The 14908-nt window shown below is 40.8% G+C and overlaps 1 protein-coding gene across 2 annotated transcripts in view; it reads right to left on the reverse strand.

Annotated features, from left to right (window-relative positions):
* Positions 1–3901: 3901 nt before the first annotated feature.
* Positions 3902–14908, reverse strand: part of LOC125461588 (serine/threonine-protein kinase 3/4) — a 152003-nt gene continuing 140996 nt past the window's right edge. For both annotated transcript variants that reach the window (XM_059652731.1, XM_059652732.1), the window contains exon 11: positions 3902–12031. In XM_059652731.1, coding sequence (XP_059508714.1) covers positions 11873–12031 — 159 coding nt within the window. In that variant the 3' untranslated portion in view covers positions 3902–11872. The remainder of the gene's footprint in view (positions 12032–14908) is intronic.

Genomic DNA, 14908 nt, shown 5'->3' on the forward strand with positions numbered 1-14908 from the left:
CCATCCTTACCTGATCTGGCCTGCATGTGAATCCAGACCCACAGTGGTATGGTAGACTCTTAACTGCCCTCTGGGAAATTAGGGATGGACAATAATCGCTGCCTGGCCAACAATGCCCTCACTCCATGAATGAATAAAGAAAAATTCTGTAGTTATAGTCATTGAGATGTACAACATAGAATCAGACCCTTCAGTCCAACTTGTCCATGCCAATCCAGATATTCTAAATTAATCTGTCCCATTTTCCAGCATTTGGCCCATTTCCCTCTAAATGCTTCTTATTCATGTACTCATCCAGATGCCTTTTAAATGTTCTAATTGTACTGGCCTCCATCCACAGCTTGTTCCATGCATGCACCACCCGCTGTGTGAAAAGGTACCTGTCAGGTCCTTTCTAAATCTTTCCCATCTCACCGTAAACCTACACCTTCCAGTTTTGGTCTTCCCTATGCTTGGAAAGGACCTTGGTTGATCACCCTATCCATGCCCCTCATAATTTTATAAACTTCTATAAAGTCACCTCGTAAACCTCTGACGCTCCAGGGAAAATAGCCCAAACCTATTCAGCCTCTCCTTAATGCTCAAACCCTCCAACCCTGGCAACATGCCTGTAAATCTTTTCTGCATTCTTTCAAGTTTAACATCATAGAACATTACTGTGCAGTACAGTGTGTTGCACCAACCTGTGAAACCAACCTGAAGCCCATCTAACCTTCATTATTCCATTATCATCCATATGTTTATCCAATGAACATTTAAATGCCCTTAAAGTTGGCAAATCTACTACTGTTGCAAGCAGGGAATTCCACGCCCTTACTACTCTGAGTAAAGAATCTACCTCTGACATCTGTCCTATATCTATCACCCCTCAATTTAAACCTATGTCCTCTCGTGCTAGCTATCACCATCTGAGGAAAAAGGCTCTCACTGTCCATCCTATCAAATCCTCTGATCATCTTGTATGTCTCTATTAAGTCACCTCTTAACCTTCCTCTCTCTAATGAAAACAGGCTCAAGTCCCTCAGCCTTTCCTTATAAGACCTTCCTCCATTCCAGGCAACATCCTGGTAAATCTCCTCTGCACCCTTTCCAATGCTTCCACATCCTATAATGCGGCGACCAGAACTGCACGCAACACTCCAAGTGCAGCTGCACCAGAATTTTGTACAGTTGCAACATGACCTCATGGCTCCGAAACTCAATCCCTCTACCAATAAAATCTCGCACGCCATACACCTTCCTAACAACCCTATCAACCTGGGTGGCAACTTTCAGGGGTCTATGCACATGGACACCGAGATCTCTCTGCTCATATGAGAATTGTATGCAGTATTCTAAAAGTGGCCTAACCAATGTCCTGTACAGCTGTAATATGACATTCCAATTTCTATTCTCAATGCACTGACCAATAGAGGCAAGTGGGTCAAACACACACTTTGCCATCCTGTCTAACTATGACTCCACTTTTAAGGAACTATGCACCTGCATCCCTAGGTTTCTTTGTCCAGCAACACTGCCCAGGGACTTACCATTAATTGTACAAATTTGCCTTTCCAAAATGCAACACTTTACATTTATCTAAATTGAACTCCATCTGCCACTCCTTGAGCCATTGGCCCATCCTGTTTTACTCTTAGATAACCATCTTCACTGTCCACTATACCACCTATTTTGGTGTCATCCGCAAACTTAGTAACCATACCTCCTATATTTACATCTAAGTAATTTACATAAATGACATAAAGCAGTGGATCCAGCACCGAACCTGAAGGCATACTACTGATCACGGGCCTCCAGTGCTGCCCTCTGTCTTCAACTTCAAGCTAATTTTGCATTTAATTGGCTATATCCCCCTGCATCCCATATGATCTAAACTTACAAATCATTCTACCATGCACAACTTTTTTTCCGAAAGCTTTGCTGAAGCCCATAAAGACAACATCTATCACTCTGCCTTCATCAATCTTCTTGGTCACTTCAAAAAAACTGAATCAAGTTAGTAAAACAAGATTTCCCACACACAAAGCCATATTGACTACCTCTAAACAATCCTTGCCTTTCCAAATACGTATAAATCCTGCCCCTCAGAATCCCCTCCAACAGCTTCCCCACCACTGATGTCAGACTCACCAGTCTATAGTTCCCTGACTTTTCTTTACAGCTTTTTTTAAAAAAAGTGTTGAGCATCATTGAAACACTGCATCAAGAAAAAGAAGGAAATGTTAGCATGGGAGCAAGGTGGTTTAATAATATAGCAAGCTGCTAGAAAATTGGGGTCATTCCTATAAACAGTGGTGGCATTCCACAAAGCTGTCACAGTCTCCATTTGGTCTTACCATTTGACTATGAGACCTTCATGAACATTTTGGAGACTGATTCATATAATTCATTTTCTATTTACGTTGGATTAACCTCTTATTTTCAATGTGTTTGTTGAATTAGTATTTCATAAGCAATAATTAATAAACTCATTCTTCTTGTAATTCAAGAAAGCCTGGATGAATTGACTCATGTTAGATCATAACCTCACTTGGATCTGAGACAAAGACATCCAAAAGGGAAGTAAACCTTTTCAAATTAATTTTATACAACCAAGAAGGTGGGGGTGCACGGCTTTAATTAAAAATGTAAGACTGTTCACTCCTCTTCACAGTAGAGGGGATGCCTAGCTTGGAACTATAACAAATTGGGGAAATCACCGGAATCTGAACATAATGACAAGCCTGCAGAAAGATTTAATACCAGGTTACAAAAGAGTACTATTTAAATGGAGAAAAGCTGCAATACAATGGGACTGGGGTGGGGTAGAGAAACCTGTGTATAAAACACAGAAAGCTAGCATACAGGGGCAGCAGGTAATCAGGAAGGGTAATGGGCCCTTATATCAAGGAGTTTGGAGCATACGAGTATGGAAGTCTTACTGCAACTTAACAAGGTGATTCTGTGACCACAGATGGAGTACTGAGATCAAGTTTGGTCCCCTTACTTTAAGAAAAGGTATCACTTCAAGGGAAGCAGTTCACAGAAAGTTCAAAGAGGATGATCCCCACTGTGGAGGGATTGTCTTATGAGTAAAGATTATCAGGTTGGGACTTTACTCACTGGAAGTTAGAAGAATGAAAGGTGATTTCATTGAAACAAAGGATTCTTAAGGTGCTTGAAAGGGTAAATGCTGAGAGGATGTTTCTCCTTATGAGAGAGTCTATGACCAGAGGGCATCATCTCAGAATAAAGGGGCATCAATTTAAAACTGAAATGAGGATGAATTGCTTCTCTCTGAGGGTTCAGTGTCTTTGGAATCCCTTGCCACAGAGAACTGTGGAGGAAACAGTTCCTGTGTATATTTAAGGCTGAGATAGATTCTTGATCAATCGGGAATCAAGGGGAAAGGGCAAGAAATGAATGTGAGGATCGACTTCCATAAATGGTCACCTTCGAGGAGGGGCTAATGGACAGCAACCATTACTGTGGCCAATATTCTACCCTTATAGCAAAAGTATGTGGCTTGTAACCCTTGCAAGGTCACATCTGAAGTCACCAGAACTTATTTTGCTACCCATTTTCAGGATCTGACCATAACTGGCAAGGTCCTTGAAAAGGTGATGGTGCATTGCCTTTGTGAACTGCGGGACTCTGTGCAGTGAAGGTGCTCCTGCAGTTCTGTTTAGAGAATTCAAGGATTTTATTTACAAGTTACAAAGAAACAACAACTAATATATGTGACTAAGTCAGGATGGCACATTCCACGTGCTTGCTGCCCTTCTCTTTTGAAGGATTTCTAGCTTTGTATCTAGATTAGTAGCCCACAGATAGAACACAGTTTGTTTTTTAAACATTTGGAGCAAATATGTTATATATTTTCCATTTCTTTTATTTAACTGACATTATTCAAATACAGCAAGACAAAGTTTACAGAACAAGTGCCACATAACATTAAACAGAATTTTTTTTAAAAAAAGCAAAATTTACAAACTTTGTTTAGCTCCACAAACATACACATCTAAATTGACCATTTTGTATCATATATGCAAATAGAAGAAAAATGACGGCTTCAATCTCAGTTCCAGAACTCATCAGAACCTGCTGAGAAAATTAGAATCCCAGTTTGAATTGTTAAATTGGAAATTCAAAATATTAATGTTTTCCACCTCAGTGCTTTTATAAAAGAAAATACAGTAACACAGGATTTGCACCACAGATTTAATTGAAAACAGAATGGTGAAGTCTCACTGAATTGGACAAATGGAATTTCAAATGGTCCAAATTTGAGCTTAATTTGGTTTTTCTTCCTTTCTTACCAACCCTAAACTCTGTGAAAACAGCAGAGTTTGGAATTAAATTTTTCAATCAACACTTGTGAGACATAGATAAGGGACAATGGGAACTGCAGATGCTGGAGAATTCAAGATAACAAAGTATGAAGCTGGATGAACACAGCAGGCCAAGAGGTTCTAGGCCCAAAACATCAGCTTTTGTGCTCCTAAGATGCTGCTTGGCCTGCTGTGTTCACCCAGCTTCACACTTTGTTAACTTGTGAGACATAGCATTATACCTCCAGGTTGCAGACAACGCACAAGAAAAATGAGTCACCACTGACATTTTAAAGGGATCAACAGATTAAAATGAAACCAAAATACTTATGCCTTTTGGCACGGGCACACTGTATATTCAAAGCATCTTTCCCTTAGTTATTTTAAGCACCCCACACACCAAAGTGGGAATGTAGGCATCACTGCTCATGTTTTCTACTATGAAACCCTGTAGTTCCCACTCAGATATCCTTTACGACATTCCTCTCAATCTACCTCTGTTAACCAACTCTTTAGCCATCTCTCATCCTATCTCCTGTCAAGGCCCAGTATCAAATTCAATAAGCTAATGTTTGAGGTTTTTTTTCCACTGATTTGTGGGATTCGGGCTTCATTGCCTGGCCAGCATGAGTTGAAGTGAACCTCCTCAGGCTGTCCTGGAAAAGAGGTTATACAAATGCAAGTTGTTAAGACATGGTGACAAACGCGACCTGCCTCCTCTTTAGAGGGTGCAATGCCTGGACTCAACTAAAGCAGCTTTCCTGACAGTTCCAACTTAGCCTAGCAAAGATTTGCTTAAAATTATCTGTCATTACATGCTTTGCCGAGCTGAGATGAACATCCTTAACTTGCCTTGAGAGGCAGCGATAGGGTGCCTTATCGAACTGCTGCAGTATGCTTGATGAAAGTGCTCCCACAACACTGTTAGGTGAAGCTTTTGCAGGAGTCTGTCCCAGTAACAGTGAAGGGTCAGAACTATTGCTTTATGTCTGGATAATATAGCAACAATATGACATTCCAATGCAAACATTATATCATGCTTTCCAGGAATGTTGCCTGACCTGAGTAGTTTAAGTCAGATTTCCAGCATCTGAAGTATTTTGCTTGTTGGGACTGAATGACTGGGCTATCCCACTCTACCCATGGTGCAATTAGATCTCTGATGATGGAAACAAAAAAAAAACTGCAGTTGTTATAAATCAGAAACAAAAACCAAAAAAAAAAGAGTTGAACGACCCTTCTCGTTAATTCTGATTTCTCCCCACAGACGCTGCCAGACCTGCTGAGCTTTTCTAGCAATTTCTGTTTTTGACCGCAGATGATGCAGGAGTTCTTGCTAACAGGCTTTCACAGCTTGAAGTAAAGCATTTTTTTTTACATGTAGCATGCAGGACACACAAAGAGTCAAGAAGTTCCAGTTTTGTGAACCTACAGGAGTAAACAAATGAATAAGAGCAAAAATACAAGTTCAGCAAGGTAAAAATATAGGGACAGAGCAGAGGTTATTGGACCCGGATTGCAGTTTGAAATCACAAGGTAGACAAATTAAGAGAAATAACAATCACACGCACTATTAACAAAGCAGAGTTGAAAGTTTAAGACTAATGATAAGAGGGGGATAATTTTTCAACCTGCAAGCTTATGCCTTATGGCTATCCTGGAGACAGTAACAGAACATTGCTTGAAATAGGAGACATGCACTTTCCTACTCTTGGTTTAAGTTGTAGAATTCAAATTACCTCAAACATCTTCAAAGCACTAAATTCTGACCTCTGGTGTGCTGGTTACATGGTCTAATTAAAATTATGATAATCTTTTTTAGCACACTGAGCAGTTCGGAATTATCAGGTGCAAACCGCCTTCATGTCTTAAACCTGTGATCAACATTAAGCTTCACCAGCAAGCTGCCTTTAGGCTGTGTTAATGACCATTAACATTGACAGTGTGCACAAGGGATTTAACAGAATGGTTCCACTCCCATCCCCCTCTCTGATGAAGGGTCGAGGCCCGAAACGTCAGCTTTTGTGCTCCTGAGATGCTGCTGGGCCTGCTGTGTTCATCCAGCCTCACATTTCATTATCTTGGATTCTGCAGCATCTGCAGTTCCCATTATCACGGTTCCGGGGTGAGAGTGTTTTTAGCAACAAGGTTAGGTTGGAGATTGCTTCCCTTCAAACAAAGGAGATTGAGGGGGAGACCTCTTAGAGCTGACAGATTGGACAAAAGGTAAAGAAAAACTGTTCCTACCAACATTGGCAGCTGGATTCTGGTCAAAGAGTTAGCATTTTGGGGATGAGATCCTCAGGGAAATTCATGGAAGGATTTATTTGTGCAAAAGTTGTAGGGATAATCAAGGGGGCGAATAACTTGCAGGGGCTACAAAAATGGAGCAGGAAAATAGAGCGGAGGACCAAACAATCTCCTCCTGTCAATTGTCTCCACAGCTCTATTCACTAAATAGCACGAAAAAAAGCTAGTGATCCAGCATCTTACTGTTACCCGCTTATACCCTGCTAACTGACAAACTTAATAAAAACAAAAATGCCATTTCTATTTCGAGGCTGGGAAGAAAGTTTGCTTCCAACTCCATTTGCCCAAAAACCACTGTGCTGGCTCAGAAACTAAAAGCCTTTAAAAGGTGTGAAATAAGATTTGTGTTCACTTAATCGAGCTCAATAAACCCAAGAGATTTATTGGAGTCCAGCACATCTTTGAAAAGGCACACTGTTTCTTGTTTTTTTTATGTATCGCAGAGATCATCTTGTGCAGATCCGACTAAAAGAGGAACCATTCACTTAAAAATGTATCAAATTCAATTTTCTCATATTACTGATCGACTTTGGAATCAAATTTGAGGCAGAGTTTAAAAAATTGAATAATTGAAACGTTCAGTAAACATTATGCATCTTTAAGTCATACTTTGAAAATGGATTTCCAAAACTCAGAGAATGATATTAAATAAATAGAATGGTGTGTGATTTGAGTCCTTCATGTCATCATATTATAACACTACAGGCAGAGGCAGGGAGGCCTAGCTGTGGAACTACATGAGCTTTAATAGACACTACAGCTGGATGTGGGAATATGACTTAGTCCAGGGGCAGCCCAACCGGTTTATGCACATGGGGTCTTCAGAGCGCAGTTTCAAAAGGTAACGTCAAAGGTCTTCCTGTAGGAGGACCAATGTCCTTTAGTTCATTTTGTCAGAATTACACTTACACCTTCTGTTCTTCTGAAACCCTTCAAATGGATTTGAAAGGCAGCAACATGCAGTCATTTAAAATGATCCAATTGTGGCACGTTAAGCTGACTAAAGGATCCAACAGGGGGCAGAGTGGCGGGTGAGAAGAGTCTAAAATGTGAGGTGGCGGGGGGAGGAGAGTCTAAAAGGGGGTAGAACCTTAAATGAGAGCCAGGTTATCTCAGTGGCAATGTCAAGAAGCACTTCTTCAGACAAGGGATTGTGGAAATTGGAAACTCTCGCCCCTAAAATGCTGTTGAAGTTAGGCATCAATAGTAATGGTTAAAATTGAGATTGATAGAATTTTGTTTGGTAATGGTATTCAGGTTTATGAAACCAAAGTGGATAGATGCAGATCAACCATGATGCACCTGAATGCTGGAGAGGTTCGAAGATGTAAACAGCCTCCCCATGTTGGGCCTGTACCACTCTCTGTTACATCATCCCAACTCAGCAATTGTCAGGTAAAGTCTGAGAGTCTCAAACATACCATTCAACACCATCCTGCATTTGTATAGCACCTTCAAAAGCCAAAGATGCCATTGTTTTATGGAGAGTATGTTGCAGTCAGCTGCAATCTCTGGGGTCGAGAGTAAAGATCTTAGCTGTGGTGGTAATGAGAGACTCTCGTTTTATCGTGCACCGATCAGTGGTATATTACAGGGTATGGGAAGCGAAGAGTAGATTTTGGATTTGACTGGAGAGAAAAACAGGCCAGCTGATCAATCTGTTGAACAGTGCCATAAAATACTGATCTTTGATTATAATTGTAGATACCACTGCTTAGTGATAAGCATTTGTCCAACATTTTGAAAACAGCAGTACAACAGTACAAAATTAATTGAATAATGTCCTAAATTCAGCATTATAATGGTGCTCCGAACCCCCTCAGTGACAATCTATTATACTATAAAACAACTGCGGGCATATTCTAGGATAAATCCCAATTAACCAGGTAGCATTCTTTTAGGGCATATTTGCGATCATTATAGACATTATACAATGTCGATCAATTTCATTATTAATAGGCAGCCAGTGCCAATAGATGACTGGGCCATGAAAGGCATCATAACAAGCGAAAGGCCAAACTGCTGTATTCTCACTTGATGTCTATGGCACATTCTGCAACCGTGATCATTGGACAGGAAATCAGACTGGAATACAAGCAATGTAGCCATTGGCACATGTAGCAGATTGGGTTTGAAGTTCAGGACATCTGATGTATGGTTCACAACAGGTGAAGTAGTGATACAGAGCCACTGAGTCACCTTCTACAAGCAGAAACCATAATCAATAGTGGTAATTTCTTTTTAAACTATGAGGGTACCATTCAGTAAAGTACATTGCTTATAAGTCATGACTTTGGAACCAAACAGCAGCATAACAGGATCTCACACACACACTCAAACGACATTGGCTGCAACTTAGACATATCTATCGTGATTATACCTTGTGAATGTTATAAAAACTTGGAATCTTGCAGCTCTCCCTGGCATAATTGAGCCCCAATTGACAAAAAGATCGGGTGAGACTGAAACATGAATTGTGCTTGACAAAAATCCACGTTAACCACATCTACTTAAAAATGCTTATGTTTAATTTGAATTTGGAGACATTTTAGAAAAATATAAAATGGGTTGTTACCTTTGTATTTCTACAATCAAACAATGTGATTGGGAAAGCGCCATTCCACCAACTAGATTAGTGGCCAATTTAAGTAAATGTTTGTGGTATGAAAGGAAATCAGATGCTTAAAAACTGACATCAATAACATTTGGACAGAACACTTAGCAATGGAGAAAGATAGGTTGTTACTGGCATGCATTTCCGAAGGGCTAGTTTGTGAGGTGGAGACACCAACACCCAGGTTCGATTTGTGTACTAGCGAAGGTCACCATGAGGATAAGGTGGCTCTTCTCTGCCTGAGGAGTGGTGGCCTTCACGTTAAACTCACCACCAGGTGCCTCTCTCCAGGAGAGAGCAACTCTATGTTCCCCTGGGTCTGTCCACTTTCACTTTCCTTCATCAACCTTATTCTTCAATCTTCTTCTTTTGTGAATAGTCATCACTAAGTATTTGTAAGATTATGTCTCACTGTGTTTGTGCTATTACAATGTTGAAGTACCATCTCATGTGGAATACTGCACTCAGTTCTGGTCTCCCCGCTATAACAATGTTAAACTTGAAAGGGTTCAGAAAAGATTTAAAAGGATGTTGCTGGGGTTGGAAGCTTTGAGTTATAGAGAGAGACTGAGGGGTGACTTCTATAGAGGTTTATAAAATCATTAGGGGCATGGATAGAGTGAATAGGCAAGGTCTTTCTTTCTCCCCAGGGTAGGGGAATCCAAAGCTAGAAGGCTTAGGTTTAAGGTGAGAGGGGAAAGATGTAAAAAGGGCCTAAGGGGCAATTTTTTTTCACGCAGAGGGTGATGCATGCATGGAACCAGCTGCCAGAGGAGGTGGTGAAGGCAGGTACAATTATAACATTTGAAAGGCATCTGGATGGGCATAGGAATAGGAAGCATTTAGAGGGAAATGGGCCAAATGGCACTAGATCAGATTGGGATGTCTGGTCAGCATGGATGAGTTGAACCGAAGAGTCTGTTAACATGCTGTACAATTCTATGACTCTATAACTACAAAATGAGTTACTATTGACAACTAATGGTCAATACTGATGGCTCATAGCAGGTGTAGCCGGCAATGCTACTTTATAAAGCATGACACTTCTGTCTGGTGACACCATTAGCAAGAGTGATGATGTGGGCATCTTTCAAGATGCAAATAATACTCAGCACTCAAAAGGTTAATGAGAAGATGATGCCAGTCCTCTGATGCTGGGAAATAAAATATCAACTAACACATTTGGCAGCACTCCCACCTTTATGTTGGATGCTGGTGGTTTCCAGACTCACTCTAAATGTGAGCACAAATTCAAGACTGACAGTGCAGCATACTCTCGGCACTGTCAGAGCTATCATTCAGATGAGACATTAAAAAGTCCCCTCTGCTCTCGCACACATGGCTCAATGTAAAAGTTTGCATGGTGCTATCTTGAAGAGGAGAAAGGGAGGTATTCTAGTCAATATCCATTCCATATCTAACATTGTTGCTGAGGGATGATCTGGTCACTATTTCATTGTTACTTGGTGCGCACTAATTGTTGCCATGTTCCTTACATTGTAACACCGGCTACACTTAAAAGTACTTCATTGGCTGCAAAACTCTGGGAGATCCTGAGACAGCTAAAGGTGCTACATAAATGCAGGTTCCATCTTTCCAACCGCTGGATACTTGGAGTGAGGGGGTTGACTTGTTCACCTTCACTGGACACCTTTACTGATAACTGTCAAAACCTGGAGAATCAAAATTAAGCCAGTGTTAATAAGTCACTTCTGGGAGTGGCTATTTTTAAGAAACGCTGTTACAAAGACCACTACAGACACACCAATAAACCAACGAGAGGAGAGACTGAAGGAGACACTTCTTGCTCAGTTGGCTTCTTTCTCCTTCAGAGATTCCTTGCTCTTTATTCCATTCCATGGCCTACATTTGTCAGTCTTTCCTGTTGAGCAAAGCCAGGTTTTGTTTAGTTGATAAAGAGGTCAAGGATGGAAAGTCGATGCTGACACTCTGAAATACAGCTGTTTTACCAATAATTGCGAAGCCAGTAATCTGAGGACTCCTTTGTTTCTGTATTAAATATAAAGCTGAAAGTTTTCCAGAGTGATGATGATTTCTGGGTGTAGAAATTCTAGAAAAATAGTTTTTTAAAAAATAAGCTAAAAACATTGTTCATCCTGGTGACATATTTTACCTACAATCCTGAAAATAAAGGGCAAGCTGCCACAACAATCCACAGCCCAAGAACTTTGATTTCTTGTCTGGGCGATAAAAGTCTGGTTGTACAAGTCTATTTTTTGGGGGTGGCTGAGAGTTTGACAGTATGAATCTCCGTGTATGTGAGAGCAAGTCTATGGAGTGTGTGTGTTTGTGTGTGGGAGAGAAATATGCATGCACGTGTGTGTGTGAGAGAAGAGTGAGTGCGTGAGTATGTGAAGAGTAAGCGTGTGCAAAGACTGCCTGTGTGTGAGACAAACAGAGAAAGAGAGAGAGAGAGACTGTGTATGACAGAGTGTGAGAGAGTGTGCGTGTGTGTGTTAAAGAGACAGAGACAGTGAGAGCGAGGAGATAGAGAGACAGAATGTGGTTGACAAACAGAATGTATGTATGTGCTCTGCAAATAGTTTATCCTCAAAGTTTTGAGCGCTTACGAAGGAGAGCTCAGCACATCATCCTGGTGGTGGGAACTCTTGGTTTCTCAGAAGTTCTGCTGCCGCCGTTTCTTGGCATCAATGGCATCCAGGATCGGTTGTCTTTTGGCCTGGTAGCGCTGGCGAATCTCTTCAATCTCCTGCTCCATCGTGGGATCCAGTGAGCTGAGTCTTCTCTGTAGCTCTTCGACACTCCAGCTCTTCAACTGCAAATTCAGTTTAAAAAAAAAGACACATTTAGTTTTATTTTATCCCCAGTGTCACTAAATAGAAACACAAATTAATATAAATAAGAGGGATCTAATTGATGTGTAGGATGATTGAACTATTCGGGTCTTGCTGGAAAGGGATGACACGTTGCCAAAGTTCTTACACTTATTAGGATCAGTGCAAGAATGTCAAATTTCAAAACAATCACAACAATTTATACTACAGGCGAAAAAGGTGTCGATCAGTTGGTAAATCGATGCTGATTGGTTGAAGTGCTCCCATGGAGAAAATGAGGAACTATAACCTCCCCGTGCAAATTCACTGAAATTTGGCATTTTTGCATGTGTTCTCTTGAGTGCAAGACAGAAGATTTTAGGCTAAAATCTTTCTTTGCTGCAAGTTTGAGGTATTTCCCTTGTTGAGAGATCCAGAACAAGGGCGCATAATCTGTGAACGGGTATTGTCATGGAACATGTCTTTACACAAAGAACAGAAATCTGGAACTTCCTCCCACGCAGCTAAGGCTTGGCAGTCAAATGAAAATTTCAAAGCTGAGATTGATCCAAGAAACAAACTGCTAGAGAAACTCAGCAGATCCAGCAGCATCTGCGGAGGGAGAAACAGAGTTAACGTTCTGAGTCTAGTGATCCTTCATCTGAACTGAAAGCAACTGGGATATTGTGGAATTTATGTTGACAACTGTGCCTGTGCTGCTAAAGTGTCTGTGCCTGCACGCGCATACCTGTGTGTTGGGGGTCGCAGTGCAGAGAATGAGATACACTGAGGGAGATGGTGCTCAAAGTGAGAACACAAAAGGGAACAACACAAAAGGACTGCTGTAACTTGACATCAGGTAAAGGTCAACCATGACTTAACTGATCGATAGAACATGCTTGATTGGCTGAATGGCCTCCTATTGTTCCTATGTTCCTCTCTACAGTCTAGTCACTAGTAAATCCAAGAAAGGAGTTCAAGAGAAATGACTTTACTCAGAACGGTGACAGTGAAGAATGGAAAGACATGAAGATGAAGGAGGATGGGCAGAGCTTAGCTTAAGTATAAACACCAGCAATGGCTAGCAAAGCTGAATGGCCTGTTGTTCTGCTGGAAATTCTACACCATACAAAAAAAATTACTTCATCTGTTGGCATTAATTTAGAAAGGTCTGTTAAATTTACTGTATCCGTGTTCATTGACCCTCTCTGGTTCAAATTTAAATATCTGATCTAAAAAGGTGGTGAGTGGGCAGTAGGGAGACAGAGTGGGACAAGAGTATGAACAAGGGCAAGGCAACTAGCAAGGGACAGCATGAGTGATTGAGAGTGAAGGCATACTCAGACATACCACTTGTGTGGTTGGCACTCATTTTCCATTGCATTGAGGAAGAGAGGATTCATCAGGTTTACTTTTGCGTGGAACTTGCTGCAATTCAGTGTGTGAAATGGAGAAGATCTGCTCATATTGTCTTTCACTGAGATCACGAAGGACAAGAGCATGTGAAGCACTGTGCAGCAATATGAATGAACTTGTTTTTTTCCAATGTCATTAAACATTCCTCAGAGGTTCAATGGTGTCAACAGGCAGTGATGAGTGGGCTACTCAGCCAGTTTAATGTCCTTTTAGAGAACTGTGGAGCCAACAGCCTTTCTTTATACGGGGTTTGGGTTCCTAAGCAAATGATGGCTTTTGCAACTTATCAACTGAAGGATGCAGTGGGGACTCTCAAAGGGTAGCTGTTCCTAATTTTTCTTAGAACTACCTGCAAGACCAAAGTGATACAAGGGAAACACTGAAAAAAAAACTACCACTTGATCCCAGACTAAATACTGACAGTACTTTAAAGTCACAATGAGAGAAGGAATTATAATCAAGATTTTTCCCTCTTTTAAAAGTATGCAAAGCCTTTTATGAACATTTGATAATTAAAATAAACCACTGTCATTCACAAAATATTAAAAAATAAGGATATTGCATTTTTTTCTCTTAATGCTGTGTTTTGGGTGAAGTCTTAGACAGAAGAAAACAAATGTAAACTAGATAATAAAATGTGAGGCTGGATGAACACAGCAGGCCCAGCAGCATCTCAGGAGATGCTGCTGGGCCTGCTGTGTTCATCCAGCCTCACAGTTTATTATCTTGGATTCTCCAGCATCTGCAGTTCCCATTATCACAAATGTAAACTAGACCCAGGTGATGAGTTTCATTGTCAGCATGTAAACAAAGGTCATTTCTCCCCCTTAAAAAGAACCTCTACATACGAATCTTCCTTAAGTACAGAGGTTCTATGTTCAAACTTGAAAATCATTCAGATAGTCAAGGGGTAAATTTTGCACTGTTCAGCAATTCAGCTCCAGGACTGTTTTTGGCAGTTCCTGAATTGGCAGAAGCTCAACACACACAGACATACCGGATATACTAACACTGACAATTACAGCTAGGAAACCATTTGAATAATTCAACTGGACCTCAAACATTTTGTACTTACAAAACATTATCCGGGAGTTACTAGTATCAGAACAGTTAAAAATATAAGCCTGCCCTTTAAAGTGTTGACCCTGCTGTAATATACAGGGTCAGCGGGCTGGTACCTCATTATCAATTTGACAGATTGTGTTTGGCTCAACTCCTCAATGACTGCTCACCATCTACAAGTCACGAATATGACAGAATAGTCTGCAGGTGCTCTGATAAATGGTTCCATGACGGGGAAATCATACCTGACAAATTTAATAGAATTCTTTAAGGAGGTAACAAACAGGATAGATAGCAGACAACCAGTAGCTATAATGTATTTCGATTTTCGAAAGGCATTCAGTACAGTACCACGCATGAAGCTACTTCATCAGATAACAGCTCACGATTGGAGGTGGTAC

This window comes from Stegostoma tigrinum, chromosome 19 (assembly GCF_030684315.1).
Source record: "Stegostoma tigrinum isolate sSteTig4 chromosome 19, sSteTig4.hap1, whole genome shotgun sequence".
NCBI lineage: Eukaryota > Metazoa > Chordata > Chondrichthyes > Orectolobiformes > Stegostomatidae > Stegostoma > Stegostoma tigrinum.